The sequence below is a fragment of the Peromyscus maniculatus genome, chromosome 3 (assembly GCF_049852395.1).
Source record: "Peromyscus maniculatus bairdii isolate BWxNUB_F1_BW_parent chromosome 3, HU_Pman_BW_mat_3.1, whole genome shotgun sequence".
Taxonomy (NCBI): domain Eukaryota; kingdom Metazoa; phylum Chordata; class Mammalia; order Rodentia; family Cricetidae; genus Peromyscus; species Peromyscus maniculatus.
Window position 1 is genome coordinate 109,367,780 of NC_134854.1, and position 27,276 is coordinate 109,395,055.

The 27,276-nt window shown below is 44.9% G+C and overlaps 1 protein-coding gene across 5 annotated transcripts in view; it reads right to left on the bottom strand.

The window, feature by feature from the left end:
- Positions 1 to 1,447: 1,447 nt before the first annotated feature.
- The window catches only part of C3H2orf42 (chromosome 3 C2orf42 homolog), a 38,091-nt gene continuing 12,262 nt past the window's right edge, over positions 1,448 to 27,276 (bottom strand). For all 5 annotated transcript variants that reach the window (XM_076567192.1, XM_076567193.1, XM_076567191.1 and 2 more), the window contains exons 5-10: positions 25,291 to 25,395; positions 20,323 to 20,427; positions 16,072 to 16,179; positions 11,382 to 11,482; positions 7,277 to 7,439; positions 1,448 to 2,081 (exon numbers count right to left, since the gene is read on the bottom strand). In XM_076567192.1, the coding sequence (XP_076423307.1) occupies positions 1,873 to 2,081; positions 7,277 to 7,439; positions 11,382 to 11,482; positions 16,072 to 16,179; positions 20,323 to 20,427; positions 25,291 to 25,395 (791 nt within the window). In that variant the 3' untranslated portion in view covers positions 1,448 to 1,872. The remainder of the gene's footprint in view (positions 2,082 to 7,276; positions 7,440 to 11,381; positions 11,483 to 16,071; positions 16,180 to 20,322; positions 20,428 to 25,290; positions 25,396 to 27,276) is intronic.

Here is a 27,276-nt window from a genome sequence, read left to right on the forward strand (position 1 = left end):
CTCTCTCGAACTAGTCCATTTGTAGAGTCGCTCACAGGAGCGCAGGCCAGGCTGCAGCCATAACTCATGGACCCCCACCTCCAAGTCCAAGTGGGGAAGGCAGGAGGCAGGTCAGCACCCGACCTTTTGAAGTGTAGTCTTCCGCATAGCACTTCATGCAATGTCTGGGTGCCTCCTAGAAATGCGGGTCTTGGACCTTTACCCTGGAGCTTAGAATTCAGATAAACGTTCGTTTTTTGAGGCAGGCTCTCACCTCAGCTGGCCTGGTACTGATAGACTAGGCTACCCTCGAAGGTGTGCACCATTATGACTGGGCAGAATATGCATTTCAACTAAGATCCCTGGGTGAGTCCTAGAAACACTGAAGTTGGACATAGCAAAGCTACTGTGCAGCAGGCTTTACTATGGAAGCTGTAATACTAGAGCCATAGGCCTTCCCCAAGTCAATCGAGACAGCCTGACAAATTGGCCTCAGGGCTCCTAAGGCCTGGCCACACCCCACATTCTCTAGGTACTTGTCCAGCCTTATCTCCATAGAAACAGTTCTGATTTTTTTCTTTTTCTTCCTAAGCCAGTTGGAGCTGGGTTTGTCATTTATAGTTGGAAGAGAGCTATCAGGTCTACTTTTGGCTTCCAACTGTTCAGAGACGATGATTGTAATACATTCCTATCGAGGGGCTGGGAGATGATTCAGCAGTTGAGTGCTGGCTGCCCTTCCGAGGATCCGGGTTCTCAGCACCTATAGGATGGCTCCCGACCATGTCCAATTCCAGTTGCAGGTGCTTTAACAACCTCTTCTGATTACCCAGGGCACTAGGCACCACGTGGTGCTCAGACACACACCTAGGCAAAACATGAGAGGGAAAAAAAATCCCTTCATATCAAACCAATATGGTCTTTCAAGTAGAAAGTATACACAGAAGTAAACTAAACATAGTTTTGTGTAGAGCCAGATCTGTAGCGTCAGTGCGGCTGTTTAACTTTGCAGGAGGAGCAAGGCCTTGCACTCCAGAGAAAGATGAAGACTCAAAGAGACAACTAGAATATCTAAGGTGTAAACACAAGTCCGGGCAGGTGTGTAGGAAATATTTCCTCCTCTTCTAGAAAGGAAGTTCCCACTTCCTCCACCATCTCCATTGTGTGGTGAGTGAACCCAGAACTAGGTTTTGAATTTTATCAGCTGTTCTTTTTTGGCTTTTGGAAACAGGTTCTATGTAGCCCTGGCTGTACTGGGACTCACTATGTAGATCAGGTGGGCCTCAAAATCACAGAGATTAGCCTATATCTGCCTCCTGAGTGCTCACCTGCTCAAAAATTTGAAGAAAAAAAAAAAAAAAAAAGCAATTAAGTGTCCCTGAACTCTTGGCACTGGCCACTTTCCCGTTTGACTACAAAGTCAATTCACCCGAAGGTTTCTAATTGTAAAATCATGACAGCAATGGTACCATTTGGAAAAACTAGTGACACTATTTTATTTGCTATCAGGATAGAGTATTGGAGCTCTCAGGCAGATCCTTTGCATTCTGCTCTGCCCAGGGCATCGTTATCTTTTTCACACTGTTGGCTAAGTTCCAGAGCTGCCGACTTCTTAGAGAATTACAGAAAATCGGCGAGCTGCAGGTGACTCCATGAGAACGCCAATGACCTGGACTTGGTCAGAAATAAGTGCCTATAAGTTTATAATAAGACTGTACACAGCAGTGCCAACAAGGCTATGTACAAGAGTTCCTTCTACAGAACCCACATGGATGCTCTGAGCAACTGCACCTTAGCTAAGTGCAGTTTATTAGCAGGGGCCACATTAAGTGCTACTAGAATTTACAGTGGTCAGGGGTGGGGATGTGCAAACTCCGCAAAAGAACTCGATTTGCCTCAAGGGAAAGTGATAGTGGTCAGAGGGGCCAGCTCCAAAGGCTGGTCCAGGGGTGGCCTTGGGTCTGGGTAGTCAGCCACATGTCCATTCCGGTGGTGACCATACTCAAACTTGATTCGAAGCTCACCAATCTTGGATTGTGGGAGTATGTCCGGGATCCACTCAATAATAAAGGGTGTTGGCTCCTTTTGATCTGGGGAAGTGTTACCTACAGAGGGAAAAAAGAGAGAGTCCACCTGATTTTCATAAGGACTATTCCTTTCTGTTTTTTGGTTTGTTTTTGAGACAGGGTGCTATGGATGTCCAGGATGTCTTCATACTCAGTGTGTAGTATATAGTAACTCTAGGTCTGGACTGGCAAGATGGTTCAGTGTAAAGGCACTTGGGACACAAACCTGGCAACCTGAGTTCAATCCCCTGAATCTACATAAAGTTGGATGGAAAGACCCAGCTCCAAAGTTGTCCTCTGAGCTCCATATACAAGCTGTGGCACATGAACAACTCTTCCAACTACACACGCACAGACACACACTATAACAAGAAAATTAAGAATAATTTGGGAGCCGGGAGGTGGTAGCACACGCCTTTAATCCCAGAATTTGGGAGGCAGAGGCAGGCGGATCTCTGTGAGTTCGAGGCCAGCCTGGGCTACAGAGTGAGATCCAGGACAGGCACCAAGACTACACAGAGAAACCCTGTCTTGGGGGGGAAAAAAGAGAAAAGAATAATTTAAGTTTTATTGGTTTTGCAGGCTAGACTGACAGCTGGATATGGAATGAAATGACTTCTTTTTTTTTTTTTTTTTTTTTTTTTTTTTTTTTGGTTTTTCGAGACAGGGTTTCTCTGTGTAGCTTTGCGCATTTCCTGGAACTCACTTGGTAGCCCAGGCTGGCCTCGAACTCACAGAGATCCGCCTGGCTCTGCCTCCCGAGTGCTGGGATTAAAGGCGTGCGCCACCAACGCCCGGCCCTTTTGTCAGATAAAGATGGAGAGTTTAGCTGGGCACTACATTGCCAGTAACCCCAGCTCTTGGGAGGCTGAGGCATGTGGATTACAAGTTCAAGTCCACTCTGTAGAAGGCAAACAAAATAGGAAGCCTTTCAGGAGAAAAAGTTCAAACAAACAAACAACAACAACAACAAAAATAGGGGCTGTAATGTAAACGGGCTGGAGAGGTGGTTCTGTAGTTAAGTGTTTACTGTGTTTGCTTTGGCCGTTTCCTAGCAGCCACATTGGCTGGCTCTCAACCACCTTGTAACTCCAGCTCCAAGGGAACTTCTGATGGCAACTGAGCACATAAACACATTTTAAACCTCTGTCAATGGAAGAAGAAAGACAGAGGCCCTAACAGTAATGCACACAGGTACACTCCTCCACTCAGCATTCCGGCTCCACAGGCTACTGATACTCCATGGAGGTAGCCTTTCTGAGCCCACCCCCTCACTGTCAGCTGTCCCCCTCACACTGGCCGGGAAGGAACCACTCCCACGAGGAGTCTGAGGCTGGTGACTGGTTGCAGAGCTCTGTGCATCAGGTACCGTCTGCTATGACTTCCCTTCAGTGTCAGTCAAAGTAGAAATGCTGACAGCTCACCAGGAAGACCACATGTTGGCTGGTAGCCTCTGGGGGTTAGTGTGTGACAGGTGGGCTGAATGGTAGGTGGAGGGCACCCCACTGGGCTCCGTTACCAACCCTTTCATTCACAAACGGTGGCCATGTGGGGAGGCTGGAAGAACCCTACCCCTCCCACTTGTGCCCTGGTGGAACTTGTACCAACCGGAGAATAAGCAGCCCCAGTCTCTGTCCTTTTGAAAGTCTCACACACACCGGTACCCACCCATGCAGCAACTGGAAAAGCATGATTAAGGCTGACTAGCAATGGCAGAACATTCAGGAAGGTGAAGTCCACATAAGGAAAGCAATATGGATGAGTAAAAAGAAGAACCTGGAAACCCACATGCTGGGAGTCTGAGTTTTGTAACACATTTTTTTTTTTTTCTTTTCTTTTTTAAGAGTTCTTTTCTGGGGCTGGAGAGGTGGCTCAGAGGTTAAGAGCACTGGCTGCTCTTCCAAAGGTCCTGAGTTCAATTCCCAGCAACCACATGGTGGCTCACAGCCATCTGTAATGAGATCTGGTGCCCTCTTCTGGCCTGCAGGGATACATGCAGGCAGAACACTGTATACATAATAAATAAATCTTATAAAAAAAAAAAAAAAAAGACTGGTTTTCTCTGTGTAGCCCTGGCTGTCCTGGAACTAGTTCTGTAGAACAGGCTGACCTTGAACTCACAGAACTACCTCTGCCTCCTGAGTGCTGGGATTAAAGACGTGTGCCACTATCACCCAGCGATGTTACCAAAATTCTAGTGCAGATATATTTTATTCTATTTAGCTTTAAATAAGAAACTGGACTGGGTTTAGTGGCCTATATCTTTACTCCCAGCATTCTTTCGAGGTAGAGACAGGTGGATCTCTGTGAGCTGGAGGCTAGCCTAACCTATAAACAAGTTCCAGGACAGCAAGTGCTACACAGCGAGACCCCGTCACAAGAGCACTGCAAAAGAAACAGAACAGGGCCAACCAGGTGCCTTAGTGGGTAAGGGCACTTTTCAGGGAGCCTGAGCACCTGAGTTCAATCACCCAGGACCCACATGGTGGAAGGAGAGAACAAACTCTTGCAAGTTGTCCTCTATGTTTGGTAATGCTCTCTACCCCACCCCAAAATACAGTAAATGTAAAGGAAGTAACAAAAACAAAACCAAAAACCCCCCATGGGTTAAAGGAAGAAGAAAAGGGAAAGCATCAGAGGAGTCAAAGGAAGAGAATGCTGCTGCTGTAACTATTTAAGAGTTCAGGGCCAGCGAGGCCCTCAAAGAGTGAAGGTGCTTGATGCCACAAGCCCGATACCTGATTCAGGTCCTAGAACCCTCATGTTGGAAGGAGAGGACCAACCCCTCTCTCTGTGCTCACTGTGACATGCACACTCCCCTCCCGAAATAAGTAAATAAACATGTAGCACATGGATGGCTCCCACCCCCCAGGCACACAAAATAAGTGAAAAAACCAAACCAAACCACTGCTGGCTTTATGACATAACTCAGAATAACCAGTGACAGCAGAGCCAGGCTAGAAGAGAAACCAGCAAGAGAGGGTCAGGTTCAAAGACAGAATTCAATCTGTCTGCTTCCACCACACGGTCCAAATTGCTACTATGCCAAAGACTGTGGTACTGCCTAAGTGTCTACACAGACTAATGCCTTTCCCATCAGCAGCAAGAACACAACCAAGTAGGTTTACTTTACACAGGGTCTGTGTAACCGTGGCTGGCCTGGAACCCACAGATCTACCTGCCTCTGCCATCTGAATGCCAGGATTAAAAAGCAAGCCACCACACTTGGCTTAGTAAAAGTTTCTTTTTCTTTTTTTGCTGAAGGGGGGAAGGAGGGTGTTTAAGACAGGGTTTCTCTGTGTATCCCTGGATGTCCTGGAACTCACTCTGTAGACCAGGCTGGCCTTGAACTCACAGAGATCCACCTGCCTCTGTCTCCTCAGTTCTGAGATTAAAGGCATGGGCCTCCACCACCTAGCATAAAAGTTTCTTATATTAAATACTGGACATCAACCAATAACCATCTGGAAGAAAACAGAAGATGGCTGGTATATTAGTAAAATACAGAAGAATAAACTCCAGAGGATCAAACATTTCCATGTGATAAAACATGTAGGCTATAGATTGCTTTTGAAAAATTTAATATTACGGGGCAGGAGAGATGGCTTAGCAGTTACAGAGTATATTGCTCTTTCAGAAGATCTGAGTTTAGTTCTCAGCACTCACACTGGATGGATCACAACCATCTGTAACTCCAGCTCAAAAGGTGTCTCTTCTGGCACCCACGGGTACCCACACACATGGCAAACACACAAACACAAATACATACACATAAAAGTTGCTTTTTTGGCCAGGCAGTGGTGGTGCTCACCTTCAATCCCAGCACTCGGGAGGCAGAGCCAGGCGGATCTCTGTGAGTTTGAAATCTCTATAGAGTGAGATCTAGAACAGGTACCAAATCTACACAGAGAAACCCTGTCTCGAAAAAACCAAAAAAGAAAAGAAAAGAAAAAAAGAAAAAAAAATTCTTTTTTAGAAGGACTGTCGAGATGGCTCAGCAGGTAAAGGTACTTCCCACTAAGCCAGATGACTTGAGTTCAATGCCCAGAACCTACTGGAGAGAACTGATTCCTCTAATCTCCACATACATGCCGTGGCCGATGTATACACACATGCACATAAACACAGATACATAAATGTAAAGAAAAAATTGAAAACTAGCATTGAGTATAAACATGGAGAGTGTTGCAAGATCAAGGGGGAAAGTGGCGAAGGCATGAGTCCATGTTTCAGTTCATGTCTGCCGTAAAGAGTCTAGGCAGACATGCTATCACACCTTTAATCTGAGCACTGGGAAGCAGAGGCAGGCAGGTCTCTCTGAGTTCAAAGCCATCCTAGTCTATGTTAGGTCTCAAACCTGGGGAAAATGGCTGGGGTGCCTATTTAACATATCAAATTGGACCTGGCTGCCAGGTTTTCCCAGCATCTTTCAGTTCCTACCTACATACAGGGTATGGCTAGCATACCCACTCCCTACCCTAAACTTCTCCAGCCCAAGGGCTAGGCTGCTCTTCCCTATATAATCCAGCCATTTTGGTTACCCAGCCCATTCCCTACCCTTTACTCTCCTGGCTTCCCCCACATGGGCCAGCTCAGGGTCATGTTCACTCTGGATTCTACCAAATGTCCTTACCTCTGGTTATGCTCTCCCTTTTACCTACAATAAATCTTCTCCACTATACCTAGGGACAATCATGTCCTACCTTTTTCTTTCTTTTCTTTCTTTCTTTCTTTCTTCTTTTCTTTTTCTTTCTTTTTTTTTTTTTTGGGTTTTTCGAGACAGGGTTTCTCTGTGAAGCTTTGCACCTTTCCTGGAACTCACTTTGTAGACCAGGCTGGCCTCGAACTCACAGAGATCCGCCGGCCTCTGCCTCCCGAGTGCTGTTTATTTCTTTTTTTCATTCAGTCTACATGTTGAGTTTCAGACCAGCCAGGGCTCCACAGTGAGACCCTGGTGGGTCGGGGTGGAGGGAGAGGGGAGGTTTACGTGAAAATAACTGTGACGCTGCTGTGAGGAGGGAGGGCTACAGGGGTTCACTGCTTCTTTCATGATCTGTCCATGGTTCATGTATTCCAGCTGCTGCTCAGAAAGCACCAGCTCAAAAGAGACAAAAGCCTTTTCTCAGGTTCCTACAAAATGAGTGAATGTGCTTTGATTAAGGACGAGATCCAGAACTTCTGATGGCACTGAAAACCGGTGACCCTTGGGGGAAATGCTTCTGAAAGTCACTTACCAACTTTGAGGAAGGTTTTCAGCTCCAAAGGTCTCAGCACTGGCTGCTTCTCTATTCGGCCATAGGTTTCTGCTATGCTCTCTACCTCCACTTTAGGGCATTTAAACAGCTCGTAAGTCCCATCCCGGTTCTGGATAAAGCTCCGTGTGATTTCCAGGGGCATCTGGACGCAGAGACAGATAAAACAGAGACATTGAAAACCTGACATACGTGCATCTTGGGTGCCATTAGGTCTCTTAAGATTCTTTTTATCTTTTAAAAATATCAATCTTATTATGTGTATGTGTGTCAATGAAAATAAGGACATGACTGCTCGTATGTATGACTGAGGAGAAGGGTTTGTTGTAGATATGAGGGAGAGAACAGCTACAGCTATCTGTAAGGGTCCAGTCTGAACCAGGCCATGGGAGGAGGGGATGGGGAGTGAGAGAAGAAAAGAAGTTGGTTGGGTGCAAGAGTGCCAAAGAGCACATGGAAATGAAGAGAACCAAGGTCAGAACCAAGAGAGTGTAGCCAAAGTGGACGAGTTATAAGGGAAAGAAACTGGGAGAAGGGAAGCCCAGCCCCTGGCCTACCGAGTTTAGGGTAGGGTCGTGAGAAGTGCTGGGAGGAGCCCCAGGTTTGTTTGGGGTCTGGCAGTGTGTATGTATGCCTCCCATGTATGTGGGTACCTGAAGAACCCAGAAGGAGGCATGTTGGATTCCCTGGAGCTGGAGTTTGTTACATGGCAGTTGTGAGTGGCCATGTGGGTCCTCGGGAGGCACAACCAGTGCTTATAACCTCTGAGTCATCTCTCAGCCCCATGATATTCTTTTTATTTTAAGTGCAGGCAAATCAATAAACTTCCTTTTGTATTCCATGTATATATATGCCGTATATATGAATATGTGTACAGATATATGTACACAGAGAGTGAGCGAAGGAGGATGAAGGGTTTTCTACTCTATCATTCTGAACCTCAGGACAGGGTCTCTCATTGACCCTGGAGCTAGGCTGGAGGCCATCAAGCCCCAAAAACCTGTTTCCACTTCCCACAGCTGGGGTTACAGGCCTGTGTGGCCATACTCAGCTTTTCTTTTTTTTAAGCATGGGTGCTGAGGATTTGAACTTGAGTCCTTGTGCTCTAATCCACTGAATCATCACACCATCTCCTCTTTGGTATTTTCAAGTAAGTCCTGCCAACACATCTGTGTCTTTCCTTCCATCACCTGTGGTTCTCTCATTGGAATCCCACCGGCAACCCCTGCGTGGCCTGAACCCATCAGACCTCCACACTTAGTGACGGCCGGCACGGGCCTCTGCCTTGCCACAGGCAGCATTCTGCTCCTAATACTCGTGGGCACCTGTCACTCATCTCTCGTCCTGGTACTTCACTGTCCTTGGGTTCAGCCACCCGACTTGAGAATGACCCTGAGCAAATCAGTGACTTCCTTGGGAAAAACACAGTGGATATCAGTGCCACGTGGGTGGAGGATGGGCCAGACAGCAAAGGACACTCAGGAACAGGTACCCAGGCAGCAGAGCTCTTGCCCCTCACGTGGCCTTGGGGTCTTTGCTGCCTCCCTGACTGCCGTTGCTTTAGGCTAGAAGCTGGACTTAACATTCTCCAAGCGTCTTCAGTGCTACTCTAGGGCTTTTCTAGGGTTCACACATTAAGCTGTGCAGCCTTCAGAACCTTCCCTCTGAACACAGTGATGCTTTCTTGTTAATCTAATCTCACTATGTACCCTGGGAATTATAGATTTCTGTCTTTGCCTCCCAAGTTCTGGGATTGAAAGTTCATACTTTGAACTACTGTCTCCTCTCCTCCCTCCCCTTCCTCTCTCCTCCTCTCCTCCTCTCCCCCTCTCTCCCTCTCCCCCTCTCTCCCTCTCCCCCTCTCTCCCTTTCTTCCCTTTCTTCCCTCCCTCTCATCCCCAAATTAAAAAAAAAAAAAAAAAAGAAAGTATGAACTACTAAGCCTGCCTAAATTAACCTTCATGTATCAGAGTCACACTATGTTGACTTTTTTGAAACATTTTACTTCTTTTGGATGGGAAAAAACTGTCAAAATTTCAGATCTGCTTCAACAAACTATTTAAAAATGCATAGTGTAGGGCCTGTGAGATGGCTGAGTTGGTAATGGTACCTGGCAAGGCTGACAACCTGAATTCAACCCCAGAACTACTCACAGAGTAGGAAGAAGGGACCAACTCCTACAGACCATCTTCTGACCTCTACATGCACATGTGCGTGTACACATACACACACACACAGACACACACACACACACAGACACACACACACACACACACACACACACACACACACAATAAATAAATCAGTAAGTAAATGTAATAAAATATTCAGTGAGTCCCTGGTGAAAGAGAATAGTAGGCAGAGGTCAAATTACAGTTTGGGGAGAGAGCTTAAATACACTGGACACAGTGATTTCACAAATAAAATGTCATCTAATATTGTTAATATCCATTCTAGTGCCAATCAGTGAAGTCTAGGGTCTTCATACATACCAGGATATCATGAATTAATTCATAAAGGAAATCCTGCCCGCCCCCCCTTTTTGCTTTTTTTGGTTTTTGTTTTTGTTTTTTCGAGACAGGATTTCTCTGTGTAGCTTTGGAGCCTATCTTGAACTCACTCTGTAGCCCAGGCTGGCCTCGAACTCACAGAGATCCGCCTGCCGCCTGCTGCCTGCCTCTGCCTCCCAAGTGCTGGGATTAAAGGCGTGCGCCACCACCGCCCACCCCCCCCCCCTTTTTTTTTTTTTTTTGGAGACAGGGTTTTATTTGATAGCTTGGGCTGGAATTCACCATGTAGACCACACTGGCCTCTGACTCCTGAGTACTTGGATTAAAGGCATTCACCACCATGCCTGGCCCCAAATCCTGCTTTTTGATCCCAAAGGTGGTAGTTTCATTTTTTTCATACAGGGTCTCATATAGCTGAGGCTGGCGTCTAACTTGATATGCAGCTGAGGATGACTGTGAACTTCTGATCCTCCTGCCTCCATCTTAGTGCTGGGACTGAAAGTGTTACCACCTCCCCATTTTATATGGTGCTGTGGTCATATTTAAGGTCACCAAACCTTTACCTGTAGAGTCATCTCACTGGCCCTTTAAGACTTTCTAAAGCATGAATACCTACCAAATATTAGACCCAGAGCTATACAGACTATGTCTAAATAATCCTTTAGCATCAAAAAAGGAACTTCAAGAGCTGGGGAGATGGCTCAGTCAGTGCTTGGCATGTAAGCAGGAGGACCTGAATTTCAGTTGTCTCTAGAGAGCCAGGTGTGGGGAGACTTGTTTGTAACTTCAGTACTGAAGACACAGAGACTCGTGAAACCCTGGAGGTCACAGGCCAGCCAGCCTAACCTATTTGGTGAGTTCATCAAGGCCAAAGAAAGACACTGATTCAAAAACAAGGTGGGGCGGGAGAGACAGGTGGATCCCTGGGGCTTGCTGGGCAGCTAGTCCGACTGAAATGGTTGAGCTACAGGTCAATGAAAGACTACGTCTTTTGCCAGGTGGCAGTGGCGCACAACTTTAATCCCAGCACAGAGAAACCCTGTCTCGAAAAACCAATAAGAAAAAGGGGGAGCAGGAGGGCTAGAGAGATGGCTCAGAGGTTAAGAGCACTGGCTGTTCTTCCAGAGGCCCTGAGTTTAATTCCCAACAACCACAAGGTGGTTCACAACCATCTATAATGAGATCTGGTGCCCTCTTCTGGCCTGCAGGGATACATGCAGAACATTGTATACATAATAAATAAGAAAGAAAGAAAGAAAGAAAGAAAGAAAGAAAGAAAGAAAGAAAGAAAGAAAGAAAGAAAGAAGAAAGAGAGAGAGAGAGAGAGAGAGAGAAAGAAAGAAAGAAAGAAAGAAAGAAAGAAAGAAAGAAAGAAAGAAAGAAAGAAAGAAAGAAAGAAAGAAAAAAAGACAGTTAACACCCCAGGATGGTCAGGACTACACAAGGAAAAAAAAAGACACCTAATGTGAATGTGAACTTCTAGCCCACACATACACATACACACACACACACACACACACACACACACACACACACACACACAGCACACACACGGCTCCTGAGGAATAAACTCTTACCTCTGGGGTGTCTAAAATTTGTTTAACTTGCAGAATATTAGTGATATGCCAGGTGTACTTGGAAAAGGTTCCCAGCGGCAAGGCATCTTTCCGAACAAAAGCTGCAGTGAAAAGGAAGGGGACAAAGTTCAGGACCAGACAGCAGCATCCTCTCGGTGTACTCGTTCCTCAGTGTCGCTCTCACTGCAGTACAGCCGTTCTCCTCACACTCTGAAATTCTACTTGTCCTGCAAGGGTCTGATCAACCAAATGATACGGATCTCCACCACACAAGTCTCGGAGGCTTCTTCAACATGCTCACTTTTAGACCTTAGAAACTTGTTTACGTGTTTCTTTTCTGTGGTGCTAGGATGAACCCAGACCCCTGTGCTACTGTCCTTGTGTCTGGTAGAGCTATGTGCATGGAACTCCATTCTGAAAACCTCTTACAACATGGGACATAATGTGTCAATCAAATCAGTCTTACACGACCTCCGACCCACCACCCACATGTGGGATTAAAGCAGCTCCAACAGAGGGCCCACAATACTGAGGGAGTAGCACTCCTTTATGTGAGTCCTCTAGTCCAAGGACATCAGGCAGATAAGCTATGGCGATGGACGTCTTTGGGCCTCACAGTATCTACCGTGAATGCACAGCTTGCACGATTCAAACACAGACTGACTGAACAACTTCCTGAAGAAACATCTTTGCTCTCTAGTTGTGATCACTTTTGGGTATTGGCCACCTAGTGGTTCCCTCGCCCCCCATTTTTTCCTTTATTTTTAAAAAGTTACTCTACAACTAAAACCTCCCTTTTTCAAAGCTTAGGAGTGTTTAAGAGAAAATTTGTGGTGGTTAATCTTCATGTTCGCTGGTGGTTTTTTTTTTTTTTTTTTTTTTTCCGAGACAGGGTTTTTCTGTGTAGCTTTGTGCCTTTCCTGGAACTCACTTGGTAGCCCAGGCTGGCCTCGAACTCACAGAGATCTGCCTGGCTCTGCCTCCCGAGTGCTGGGATTAAAGGCGTGCGCCACCACCGCCCGGCCTCGCTGGTGTTTTTTGAGATGGGGTTTCTTTATGTACTCTTGACAGGCCTGGAACTCATTATGTAGATCAGGTTGGCCTCCCACTTCTGGAGCTCTACCTGCCTCTGCCACTTGAGTGCTGAGATTAGAAGCATGTGCCATCATGCCTGGCAAAATGGTTAATTTGATGGTCAACTTGTTTGGATTTAGAATCAACTCCAGGCAGGTATATAAGGCAGTTTCTAGATTATGCCAAGGGGGGAAGGTCCACCCTAATTGTGGGTGGCATCACTCCATGGGTTGGGGCATATGGTAGCTCATACGGAGTGGCACTATTAGGAGGTGTGGCCTTGTTGGAGTAGGTGTGGCCTTGTTGGAGGAAGCATGTCACTGTAGGTGCAGGCTTGGAGGTCTCTTATGCTGTAGCTGTGTCTGGTGTGGACATAGACTCCTGTGGCTGCCTGAAGATCAAGATGTAGAACTCTCAGCTCCTTCTCCAGCACCATGTCTGTTTGCACATCACCATGTCCCGCCATGATGATAATGGACTAAACCCCTGAAATTGCAAGCCAGCCCAATTAAACGTTTTCCTTTATATGAGTTGCTGTGGTCATGGTGTCTCCTCACAGCAATAGAACCCTAACTAAGACAGGGTCCCAAACTGAAAGAAAAGGAGAACGCAAGCTAAGCACCAGAATTAATCTGTTTTCCACTGTAAATAGTGCGACCTGCTGCCTCATTTTCCTGGTGCCACGCCTCTCAATAGTAGACTGGCATTTAATAGAGGGATGTGGAGAAGAATGGGATGCCAAGATGAAGCCACACACACACAGCCAAGAAGAATGGACAGCTGAATTAAAAAAAAAAAAAAATCAACAATTTCCAGAATTTAAAATCCTGAATCATGACAGGACACTAGTAGAATTCAGGTGTTTCTGGTATACTGCTCTCACCCAATGTGAGGTCAAACTGTTGACCTTGTGTACAACCTACTTCACAAATGAGTCTGTCAGATACGCTAAGCCTACAGGCTGAAGATGATGCCCCAACGCTGTGGAAAAACCTTTGGTAACTATCCAGGCAGCTGGCTGTTTCTGTCAACTCACATTTTTTTTGGAAGTAGATTGCATGCACTTCCTGTTTTTATTTTTTATTAGGTAATATTATTTTCTTCTTGGGTCTCTGAGGGAGTTGAAGTTTAGTGAGTTATAGTTGAAGATTAGTTAGGATAGAAAGTGAATTAGGTACATTTTGGACTTACCAAAATAGGATTGATAATGGAATTATTTTCTCTGAATTTGTCAAATACAAATGGACTAAACATTGTTTAGGTATTTATTACTTGTATATATTGTATATAGTTAATGTACTTTTGTATATAGTTTTTCTTATATTAGTTATAACTTTTTTCCTTTTTTCTTTTTATTAAAATAGAAAAGAGGAAATATGGAGATATTTTATTTGTACTGAAATGTGATTTTAATTGTATGTTAATAAATAAAGTTGCCTGGGGGTCAGAGCTAATAGCAAGCCATAGCAGAAGCTGGGCGGGGGTGGTGCACACCTTTAATCCCAGCACTTGGGAGGCAGAGCTAGGCAGATCTCTGTGTGTTCAAGGATACAGCTAGCATGGAGACACACACCTTTAATCTCAATACCAACCATAGAAGACCTGGAGGTTTGTATAGATAGGCAGTGATGAGGAGGTCATGTGGTTGGGTTTACAACCAATGAGAAGGCAGAATAGAAAGTCAATAAAAAGGACAAACACACAGGATGTAGGTCTCTTGCTGAGGAGGACAGCAGCGGCAGTGAAGGGTAAGGTTTTTAGCTCTTAGCTATTGCTCTGACCGCTTGGGCTTTCATCTCTGCATTGGCTCTGTGTTTCTTATTTAACAAGACGGTTACATCTACAAGTTATAGATTAACTAAGGTGGGAAGACCACATCTAAATATGATGGTACCATTCTACGGGTTAGAGTCCTAGATAGAATAAAAAGGGAGAGCAAGCTGAGTGGCAGAGTTCATTTCTCCCTGCTTCCTGTGGATGCCATGTGACCAGCTGCCTCCTCTTGCTGCCATGAATTCCTCATCATGATGAGCCAGAAGAAACCTTTCTCGGGCCGGGCAGTGGTGGCGCACACCTTTAATCCCAGCACTCGGGAGGCAGAGCCAGGCAGATCTCTGTGAGTTCAAGGCCAGCCTGGGCTACCAAGTGAGCTCCAGGAAAGGTGCAAAGCTACGCAGAGAAACCCTGTCGCGAAAAAAACCAAAAAAAAAAGAAAAAGAAACCTTTCTCTTCTAAGTTGCATTCTTGGATTTTTTCTTTTTTTGACCCAGCTAGCAGAAAAGTAACTAACACAGGATTTTAGTTGCTGTTGTTTGTAGATGTAACCAACCGTCTTATTATTAAATAAGAAACACAGAAACAATGTAAAAGAGAAAGCCAAGAGGTCAGAACTCAGAGCTAAAATCTTACCCTTCCTCCTGCTATGTCCCAGCTTCCCGAAAGAGAGCTATTTCCTGTGTGTAAGTCATTTTTTTCTAGTCATTCTGCCTTCTCATTGGTTGTAAACCCAAACACGTGACTGCCTTGTCACTGTCTGAATGTACAGCCCCCTAGGTCTTAAAGGCATATGTCTCCAATGCTGGCTGTATCCCTGAACACACAGAGATCTATGGGATTAAAGGCGTGTGCCACCACTGCCACACTCTGTCTATGGCTCTAATAGCTCTGACCCCCGGGCAACTTTATTAATTAACATACAATCAAAATCACATTTCAGTACAATTAGAATACCACCACAGTTGTTTTCCTACATAAGCTTTCTGAAGTTCTAATCTGATCGGTGGAGGCTCATTCTAACAGGATTTGCTAAGGAATTATATTCTATTTTTTGTTTTGTGTTTTGAGACAGGGTTTCCTCTGTGTAGCCCTGGCTGTCCTGCAGACCAGACTGGCCTCAAACTCAAGAGAACAGCTTGCCTCTGCCTCCTGAGTGTTGTGTGTGCATCACCATGCCAGGTTGGAATTATATTATTGTCATTATTTATCATTTTGTCTTTCCAGACAGGGTTTCTCTGTGTAATAGCCCTGGCTGTTCTGGAACTTACTTTGTAGACCAGGCTGGCCTCAAACTCACAGAGATCCACTTGCCTCTGCCTGGAGTGCTGGGATTAAAGGTGTGCACCACCACCACCTGGCAGAATTATAGTCTTAATGTACTACTGGAAGTGTTTCCTCCAGACCAAAGTTTTTGGAAAGCTCCCCTCTGGACTGTCAGTTTAACACAAATACTCCCAAAGATGCTGATAGGAAATCATGTCTGAGAGAGTAGAACCCTAGGTCCATTTGCATACTGATGACATATTTATTAATGTCCCTTTAAGTTTTGGCTACTGGGGCTTCAGATGTTTTTGTGAAAACTGTACCAGACCTACAAGTATCAAACAGTCTTTGCTAGTCATTTATGAGGTTTACATCTCCTGAATGTTTTCATTCACTCTTACTGGAAAAAGTATCTGCCTTTGGAGGGTTGGCCACTGTTCTAAGAGCTAATTATTGTAGGTTTCATGCTCTGGTAACATGCCCAGACTTGCTAACCCTGAAAGTCCCTTGTAGATTTTTCTACACATAGTTCTCTAAGGTCACAATTGCCACTGGTCTTCCCAGGGAGACTCCGCACCTGTGGTGGAGTTGGGGAGCCGCTTTTTTGCACTTCCTATGGATATTCTCTGTTGCAAGGCATCAAAAAAGGACTGAGGAATGTGGAACACCAGGGGCTCTGGTTTGCCTGCAGAAAAAAGAAGGAAGTCATTTAAAGAAATGGTTGTCTTCTTGATGTGTAAAGAGAGGGCAAAGGAAAGGAATGAAGGGAGCAGTCATCAGAAGTACCTGATGTGGGCTGGGGAGACAGTTCAGTGCCTAAGGGCACCTGCCGCCAAGCCTGACAACCTGAGTTCAATTCATGGAATCACATGGTGGAAAGGGAGAACCAACTCCTGCAAGCTGTCTTTTGACTGACACACACTGGCCATGATATGAACGTGCCCCTCTCCCAACCAAATAAATAAGATGTAATATTAATAATAATAATAATGTAATGATACACGCGAGGTTTCTTTAAGGCAGAAAGGCTAGTGGGACTTCATGAACCAAGGACTGCATTAGCCTTGTCCTTCATTCCTTGCTCAGAACACACCTGTCCTTCACCAAGGATGACTTCAGATCGATAGTTGTGTAAGCACCACCAGAGTAGACTTCTTCATTGAAGGGCAAAGTGTAGTGATATTTTATTTGCGTGCTAATAGTTTGCCTGGAGATCAGAGGAAATAGCAAGGTGGTGAACACAAAAGTCAGGCAGTGGTAGCACACGCCCTTAATCAGATCACATGGCAGGCAGAGTCTCTGTGTGTTCAAGGCCACCCTAGGGAACAGCCAAGTGTGGTGACACACGCCTTTAATCCCAGTACCAACCACAGAGACCTGGAGGTCTGTACAGACAGGCAGTGACAAGGAAGTGAAGTAGCTGGGCTAAGAGCCAATGAAAGGGCAGAATAGCAAGGCAATAAAGGTGCGGGTAGAGAGGAAGTCACTCCTTTTTAGTAGCCACAGAGCTGGAGGGGTAAGGTTGGTGGCTCTCACTATTTCCCTGACCTCTAAGGCTTTCACCCCTATATTTGACTCTGTGTTCTTATTTAATAAGACCACTTAGAAATTTATCTACAGCACAGGAAATGAGAACACTCAGGTAGAGCTGAGGAGCCTCTGATTGGCTGGTCCGTTTGATGAACTCTGACCTCCATGCCCAGGCACTTGCCAGCTGCACTCTTGTCTAAGCAAAGCAGGAGGCTGCTCTCACCTGCAAGGTCAGGATCATGAGTGCTGAAGATTACAGGGTTTGAGTGCATCAGTCTGTGACTCCAGGGCACATTCAATCTGGGAAAACATCCTCATCTCTTTATATGGATGAAGAAAAAGTCAACAGTTCTGTAAGGGGTGCACGAGCTCAGAGGTTTTCCTAATCCTAGCAGAAGGGAACATCTAGAGCTCTATGGCTAAGCACAGAGTTGTGGGTCACCTGAAAGAGATTTTTTTTTTTTTCTTTGAGACAGGGTCTCTCTGTGTAGCCCTGGCTGTCCTGGAACTCGCTTTGTAGACCAGGCTGGCTTCAAACTCAGAGATCCACCTGCCTCTGCCTCCCAAGTGTTGGGATTAAAAGCATGTGCTTTTTAAAAATATTTATTTATTTATTATGTATACAATGTTCTGCCTGCATGTATACCTGCAGGCCAGAAGAGGGCACCAGATCTCATTACGGATGATTGTGAGCCACCATGTGGTTGCTGGGAATTGAACTCAGGACCTCTGCAAGAGCAGCCAGTGCTCTTAACCTCTGAGCCATCCCTCCAGGCCCCAAGAAAGATATTTGTTAGACATGCTCTTACTCTGTAGCATGGCTGGTTTGAATTTAATTCATTCTGTAGCTCAGGCTGACCTCAAACCTGTAGTGATCCTCCTTCTGTCCCTTGAGTGTTAGAACTACAGGGTTCGCCACCACACCTGGCTCTGAGAGAGACTCCAGCTGACTTGAAGAGTTAGCTCAACAGTTAAGAGCACTTGTTGCTCTTGCAGAAGACCCAGGTTTGGTTCCTAGCACCCACATGGTGGCTTACAACCATCCATAACTCCAGTTTCAGGGAGTCTGATTACCTCTTCTGACCTTCACAGACACCAAGCATGCATGTGGTGCACATACATATATTCGGGCAAATAACTCATTCAAATAAATCTAAATATTTTTCTAATGTTAAAAAATACATTACAATGAGTTAGGCATGGTGGGACACTCTATAATCCCAGCATTTTTAGAGGCTGAGGCAGGATTGTGAGTCTGTGACATAGCTCTCAAAAACATAAATTAGGGGGTTGGAGAAACGATTCAACACTTGCTGCTCTTCCAGAGGATCAGATCAGAGCATGGTTCCCAGCACCAATGTTAGGTGCCTCACAACCATCTGTAACTCCAGATATGGGGAGCCTGACACTGTCTTCTGACCTCTGTGGGCAACTGCACTAATGTGGGGCGCGCGCGCACGCACACACGCGTGCGCGCGCGCACACACACACACACACACACACACACACACACACACACACACACACTTTGGTTGTAACGGGATCAGGCACCTCACACTCCTGCTGTGCACAGCTGGAATCTCTCTGGCCACCATGACTTCCCCACTATGATGAACCCGAACGCTTACACTGTGAGCCAAAACAAGCCCTGTCTTTTTTTCCTAGAACTCGCTTTGTCGATCAGGCTGGCCTCAAACTCACAGAGATCCACCTGTCTCTGCCTCCAAGTGCTGGGATTAAAGCCATGCACCACTACCACCTGGCTTGCCTACTTTTGACTGTAGAATGCCAATCAATGTCAAAACTCAGTGTTTGGTGTGTATGGATATATGTGTGCATTCACGTTTGCAGGTGCATGTGTACTTGTATGCAGGTGTGTGGAGGCCAGAGGTGAATTTCAAGTTTTCTTTTTCTTTCTTTTTCTCTTTCTTTCTTTCTTTCTTTCTTTCTTTCTTTCTTTCTTTCTTTCTTTCTTTCTTTCTTTCTTTCTTTCTTTCTTTCTTTCTTTCTTTTCTTTCTTTCCTTCCTTCCTTCTTTCTTTTCTTCCTTCCTTCCTTCCTTCCTTCCTTCCTTCCTTCCTTCCTTCCTTCCTCCCTCCCTCCCTCCCTCCCTCCCTCCCTTCCTTCTTATTCTTACTCTTCTTTTTTTTTGTTTTATTTTTGTTTTTTTGAGACAGGGTTTCTCTGTGTAGCTTTGGAGCCTGTCCTGGAACTTGCTCTGTAGACCAGGCTGGCCTCAAACTCACAGAGATCTGCCTGCCTCTGCCTCCCAAGTGCTGGGACTAAAGGTGTGCGCCACCACTGCCCAGCAAATTTCAAGTTTTCTTAGGACTATGTTCACCCACTCAGTTAAAAATCTCTGTCAGTGGTGTGTTTCTGGATAAACCCAAATGTAGTCAAGGTGACAAAGAAGACGAACTGCCACCCCGTCCACCTGGAATGTGCTCAGGGTAGTGGGCAAGCACTAATGACTCCTCTGCTGACGTCACTGGGCTTCCAGGAGGCTTCAGCATCACACTCTGAGCCAGCCTGTGTCCCAGCCTTCTTTGCCTATGCATTTGGTACAGCCTTTGGTTCTCACAGATTTAGGCTTTCTTTGAGCCTTCCCCTCCCTGCTTGGATTTATAATACATCTAAAACTTTGGCATCTGCCCCAAAGACAAACTCAAGACAAAGACCCAGGCAGACCACAGTTTTTATCTACTATTCTTTTTCCTTCCGTCTCTAAATTCATTTTGTTGGTTCTGTACTCCAATGATGACTTATTTAATAATGATTCTTTAGTTCTTTCAACTTTGGTGTCTACTTTCTTCTTCTTTTGCTTGTTTGTTGTCTTTATATAGATTATTTATTTATGGGGGAGGGGAGGACATGCTGCCACAGTGCATATGTAGAGGTCAGAGGACAACGTGTGGGAACTGGTTCTCTCCTTGGATCTCATGGGTCCTGGGGATCAAACTCAGGTTGTCAGGCTTGGCAGCAAGTGCCTTTACCGCTGAGCCATCTGGCTAGCTAATTTTTTTTCCTTAGTACTGGGAACTGAACCCAGAGACTTCTGTATATACAACACATGCTCTAACATTAAGCTATACCTCTATTCCACTCTTCGTTGAAACAACAAAACAGGTCTCACTCTATAACTCAGGGCAACCCCCCAGCCTCAGCACTGCCACACCGGCCTGCCTTTTACTTTCCTGTGGTTCTGTGTTCTCGACACTCCAGTTCACTGATTGCTCCTGTGAATCAGAGCAGAACTACTGCACATCACTCTGATGTTTCCTACTCCCAGCAGTACTTACCGTCAAACTGATAGTGCATGGTTTGATGGATACGCTCTGTGACACTGGCCAGCCAGTCTTGGAAGGACAAGGTCACTTGTGCCTCATCTAACAGCTGACCACAGACTAGGAAAAGGAAAAAAACAACAACTTTTTTCATTAACGTTCAAAATAAATAATTAACTGAAGCTTCAAATAGTCAAGTAGTTTATACAGAAAAAAAAAAAAAGCACAAAAATTAAATACTGAGAAACTAAGTGAAATAGGTTCCAGGACATTTTCTTTTAATTGACATATAACAACTACACATTTTCTTATTTTCCTTTTTTCTTTTTGGTTTTTCAAGACAGGGTTTCTCTGTGTAACTTTGTGCCTTTCCTGGAACTCACTCTGTAGCCCAGGTGGGCCTCGAACTCACAGAGATCTGCCTGCCTCTGCCTCCCGAGTGCTGGGATTAAAGGCATGTGCCACCATCGCATGGCCTACATCTTTTTATGATGTCCAATGTGATAACAGACTTCTTTTTTTTTAAGATTTACTTATTATTTTATGTATATGAATGCTCTATCGACTTTATGCCAGAAGAGGGCATCAGATCCCACTATAGATGGTTGCGAGCCAGCATGTGGTTTCTGGGAATTGAACTCAGGACCTTTGGAAGAGTAGCCAGTGCTCTTAACCTCTGAGCCATCTCTCCAAGGCCCCAGACATTTTTTTTAAAATATTTATTTTTATTTATGTGTCTACATGGGTACCTACATATATGTATATGCACCATGTGCATGCAGTGCTCTCTGAGGCCAGCAGGCCATTGAGTCACCTGAAGCTGGAGTTATAGATGCTTGTGAGCTACCCAGTGTGAATTCTGGGAACTGAACTTAGGTCCTCTTTAAGAGTAGCAAGTGCTCTTAACTGCTGAGTCATCTTCCCAGCCCTATAAAAATAAAAAAAATTAAAAAAAATCCATTTATACTGGGCATGATGGTATATCCTTGTAATCCCAGCACTTAGGAGGCAGAAGCAGGATAATGATACGTTCCAGGCATACTTGGGCTATATAGTAAGCTTGAGGCCAGCCTGGGTTACATGAGAACCTGTCTCAAAAGATCAAAAGTAAATTCATTTGCAAAAATGAATGCAAGCCCTTAAGACCAATAGGTTTAAGACTGTTAATCACAGGCTAGGAAGATGACTTAGCAGTTGAGGAAATTGCTGATCTTCTGGAGCATTCTAATTTTGATCCCAGCATCCACATCAGGTGTAATTTTAGTTCCAAGGGATCCCATACCCTCTTATAGAAATTACTCCCATTTCTGAGTATGTATTTGCCTAACACAAATTCTCTCAGTAATGAAGCTCTCTGTTTCCCACTAAGACTGGTAGAGAGGCCAGGAGTGGTGATGTCTGCCTATAATGCCAGCATTTGGGAAGCAGAGGTAGGAGGAGCAGGAGCTCAGGGCTATCCATGGCTACACAGTGAGTTCTGAGAAAAATAGGTTGAACAGCCAGGTGTAGTGGCCCATCCCTTTAATCCTAGTACTCAAGAGGCAGAAGCAGGTGAATTTCTGTGAGTTCAGGGCCAGCATGGTCTACATATCAAGTTCCATGACAGCTAAAGGCTACACAGTGAGACAGAGTCAAAACCAAATCAAGCCAAACCAAGGTCTAGAGAGATGGCTCAGAGGTTAAGAACACTGGTTGCTCTTGAAGACCAGGATTTGATTCCCAGGACCCACATGTCAGCTTAAAATTGTTTATAATTCCAGTTCCAAAGGGATCTAATGCCCCTTCTGGCCTCTGGAGGCATTAGGCATGCACATTTTACACAGACATACACACATGAAAATGCCTATTCACATTAAATAAAAATAGTAATAAAAAATAATGAAACAAAAAGTTGAGCATGCCACTTAGAGAGGTCATTTACTCTGAGTTGCTATGGTATCTTCATACTTAACTATAAATGTTTGTATTCAGAAATGCAAAAGACATTATCAAATAAAAGAAAATGGTAAAATCTTGAAGCCCTGGAATAAACAACTGAGAAATATATTAACAAGGGATGGAAATTAATGGGGCCAGAATAAAGATCTGGGAGTATATGAGGCTCAGTGTGAGTACACATGCCTAGCCTACTTGAGGCCCTGGTCCAATCCTTTGTATCACAAAAGCAAACCAAAAAAAAAGATATAACTTAGAGCTTTAAAAATTTTGTTTTTAGCCAGGTGGGCAGTGGTGGCACACACCTTTAATCTCAGTACCTGGGAGGCAGAGGCAGGTGGATATCTGTGAGTTCTAGGCCAGCCTGGTCTCCAAAGCCAGTTCCAGAAGAGCTAGGACTGTAACACAGAGAAATCTTCTCTTGAAAAAAAATCCTGCCTCCGGGCAGTGGTAGCGCATACCTTTAATCCCAGCACTTGGATCTCTGTGAGTTCGAGGCCAGCCTGGGCTACAGAGTGAGTTCCAGGACTGCCAGGGCTACACAGAGAAACCCTGTCTCGAAAAACAAAAAAACAACAACAAAAAATCAAACCAAACCAAAGATTTTGTTTTCACAGGCGGGAGTAGCATATGCCTTTAATCCTAGTACTTGGGAGGCAGAGGCATCAAACATCTGAGTTTGAGGTCAGCCTAATGTTGTGGGATATTTACACTGTGTGAGGATGTGTTGTTGTGATTGGTGTAATAAAAAGCTGAACGGCCAATAGGTAGGCAGGAGGTATAGGTGGGACTTCTGGGCAGAGAGAGAACTCTGGGAAGAAGAAAGATGGAGTCGCCAGCCAGACATGGAGAGGAAATAGGAGATGCAATATGGAAGAAAGGTAATGAAATGTAAGAGAATTGGGGCTGAAGTTATGGCTTAGCGGTTAAGAGCACTCGCTGGTCTTCGAAAAGACCCAGGTTCAATTCTCAGCACCCACATGGCAATTCACAACTGTCTGTAACTCCAGTTCTAGGGGACCTGACACCTTCACACCAAAGCATATAAAATTATTTTTATAAAAAAGAAGTATTTTTGGTGGTGAACCTAGCCTTTAATGGCTGAGCCATCGGAAATAGCTGGGCGGTGGTAGCGCATGCCTTTAATCCCAGTACTCTGGAGGCAGAGCCAGGTGGATCTCTGTGAGTTCAGGGCCAGCCAGTGCTACAGAGTGAGTTCCAGGACAGGCATCAAAACTACACAGAGAAACCCTGTCTCAAAAAATAAATAAATAAATAAATAAATAAATAAATAAATAAATAAATAAATAAATAAAAATTAAAAAAAAGTGACAGAATGTAGATTAATATAAATGGGTTAAGTTATAAGACCTAGTTGAGACAAGCCTAAACTAAAGGCCAAGCTTTCATAATTAATAAGAAGTTTCCATGTCGTTCTTTGTGAGCTGGCAGCAGACAAAAAAGCTTTTACAGCCTGGTCTACAGAGTGAATTCCAGGACAACCAGGGCTACACAGAACAACCCTGTCTCAAAAAACAACAAAATTGTTTTCAGTAATTTTAAAGTTTTTTCTTTAAATGAATATATACAGCTTTTTGTTCTTATGTTCTTATACAGTTATAGGGAATACAAAGCTTTCCTGGGTGTGATAGTGTGCACCTATAACCCAAGTACTCAGGAGTCTAAAGCAATAAGATCTGCAGTTTGAAGCCATACTGGGCTACACAGTGAGACCCAGTCTCAAAACTTAAAACAACAAAACCCCAAGAGCTTGTATTCCCATCACCTAGGTTCCCCAGAGTAACATTTTATAATGTACAGAATACTTACTAGAGAAAATGACATGGACAACCCAACGGCCTCATCTGCCCCTCACCAGCTTCTCATACCCTGTGTGGTGGGTGTACACAGCTCCACAGCCTATCTATGTTCAGCCACAGTCAAGACAAAACCACTTCCACTGCAAGACACCTTCCCACTAACCCTGGCAAGCGCTGATCCATCCTGTCTCTGTGATTATAGACTTAGCGTTATTATTATTATTATTATTATTTCATCTTGGCTCTTTAAAGTAAGGTCTTGCATGTAGCCCTGCCTGGCCTGGAACTCAGTGTGCAGACCAGGCTGGCTTTGAACTATGGTGATACTTCTACCTCTACTTTCTGAGTACTGGGACTGCAGAAGTATACCACCATATAGGCAGCATAATTTGTTATTTTTAAATTTATTTTAGGAGCTGGAGTAATGGCTCAGCAGTTAGGAGCACTGGCTGCTCTTCTAAAGGAGCCAGGTTCAATTCCCGGCACCCACACTACAGCTCACAACTCCAGTCTCAGTGGGATCCAACAGCCTCTTTTGGCATCTGAGGTCACTGAATGCAGGCACACAGACACACATGCAGGCAAAACAACAGGTGTATATAGACAAACTAAATAATAACATAATAAATTTAGAGATTTATTTATTTTTTTACACAGTGTGTAATATGTGCCATGTGCCTGCTCAGTGTACTTGGAGGCTAGAGAGGTGCTGAATCTGCTGGAGCTGGAGTTCCTTTTGGAGTTGAATCACAAGTCCAGAACCAGGTTGGTCTACATACTGAGTTACAGTTGTGAGCTGCCTGAAGTAGGTGCTGAGAATTGACCCGGGTCCCGAAAGCGCTGTAAACTGTCAAGCCCTCTCTTTAGCCCTGAGATTGTTTTATTTTTGTGTGTACGTGTTTTTCCAAGACCAGAAGACATGTAAGACCCCTTGGAGCTCGAGTTACAGGTGCTTGTGAGCTGCCCAAGAGAGTCCCGGGATCCAAACTCATGACAGCAGCAAACTGTTTTAACTGCTGGACCATCTTTCCATCCTAGCATAGTCTTGAGCATGATTTGAGCCTGGGAGAAGAGGAGAGACCCCAGCTACTGTGACTCCACCCACTGCTGTTGTTTATGTTAGTGACACAGCACAGGAGACAACATACAACACTTCTTTAGATTACTCCTTCAGACTACCTCTGGATAGTATTCCACCCACAAAGCCCCTCTTAGGAAGGGAACTTACCCTGCCTTTTTAGTGAAGCGGCAACCACGGGCTTTTTCAGGCCACTCTTCCTTACACTGCTGTTTACTGCGTCTTGAGGCATCAGGGAGTTGTTCACCTGTGAACCTGGATCACGAATCGGTTAGAATACTTAACACGTGCCTAGGAACTGGGGTGCAACTCAGCTGGTGGAGCACATGCCTAACGTGCTAAGCCCTGGACTGAGCTCTGTGCCCCATTAAACTGGGGGTGGTGGCCTAAGCCTGTAATCCCAGCAATCAGGAAGGGGAGGCAGAAGAATCAAGTCAAGGTCATCCTCCACAGCATGGCTAGCCTGGGGTTTAGGAGATCCTGTCTCAAAAAACAAAACGAAGTCAGGCATTGGTGACTCACACCTTTATTCCCAGCACTCAGGAGGCAGAGGCAGGCAGATCTCTGTAAGTTTGAGGTCAGAGCTAGTTTCAGGACAGCCAGGGGTACACAGAAACTCTGTCAAAAAAACAACAACAACAAAAACAAACAAAAAACAAAGAACAAAAAAACCAAACAAACTAAAAACTAAAAACCAAGACAAAATAAAGCATGACATCATTTCTGCAGCCGGGTATGTAATTTTTTCCCCCCAAGACAGAGTTTCTCTGTAGCTTTTGGAGGCTATCCTGGAACTCGGTCTATAGACCAGGCTGGCCTCGAACTCACAGAGATCCACCTACCTCTGCCTCCCAAGTGCTGGGATTAAAGGCATGCACCACCACCGCCCGGCCCAGGTATGTAATCTTAGCACGTGGGAGGTAGAGGCAGGAAGATCAGGAGTTAAAGGTCTTCTCAGCTACATAGTAAGTTCATTAGACTCAGCTATGTGAGACACCCTGTTTCAAAAAGGTCAGTCCCAGCCTAACACTCTCCAGGCAAAGTCTGCAGGCAAGTGAGATGGCTCAATGGAGAAAGGTACACATTGTCAGCCTGAAGATCCTGAGACCCACACAGTGGAAGGAGTGAACCAACCTCCACCCAAGAACACACACACACACACACACACACACACACACACACACACACACACAGTAGGAAAAAGCAATTTTATTGTTACATCTTTATTGATTTTTAAAGATGTATTTATTTTTATTTTATGTGCATTAGTGGTTTTGTCTTCATGTATATATGTGTGAGGATGCCAGATCTTTTGGAATTTGAGTTACGGACAGTTGTGAGCTGCCATGTGGGTGCTTGGGAACTGGCCGTGGGACCACTTCCAGAGCACCCAGTGCTCTTAACTGCTGAGCCATCTCTCCAGCCCTTTTTAAAGATTCATTTATTTATTATGTATACACCATTCTGCATGTATCCCTGCAGGCCAGAAGAGGGCATTAGATCTCATTATAGATGGTTGTGAGCCACCATGTGGGTGCTGGGAATTGAACTCAGGACCTCTGGAAGAGCAGCCAATGCTCTTAACCCCTGAGCCATCTCTCCAGCCCTGGAGATAATCTTAAAAGAAGTCTGCAAACCTGGGGCTAGAGCAATGGCTCAGCAGTTAAGAGCACTGGCTGCTCTTGCAGAGGAACCGGATTTAGTTCCCAGCACCTGCACGGTGGCTCCCACCTCTTGTGACTGCAGTTCCAGGGTATTCCATATTCTCTGGCCTCCTCAGGTACCAGATACATACACGGTGCACAAACATACATGAATGTACATACATGTATATGTATACATACAGACAAGACACACATAAAGTAAAATATCATTTTAAACTGGGCAGTGGTGGCGCTCGCCTTTAATCCCAGTACCCAGGAGGCAGAGGCAGGCGGATCTCTGTGAGCTCATGGCCATCCTGGACTACAGAGTGAGATCCAGGACAGGCTTCAAAGTTACACAAAGAAACTCTGTCTTGAAAAACAACAACAACAAAAAAAAAACAAAAAACAAAAAAAACCAAACCAAAATCAAACCAAAAAATATCATTTTAAATTCTTTAAAATTATAAAGCTTGATTTGATAATAATTTCT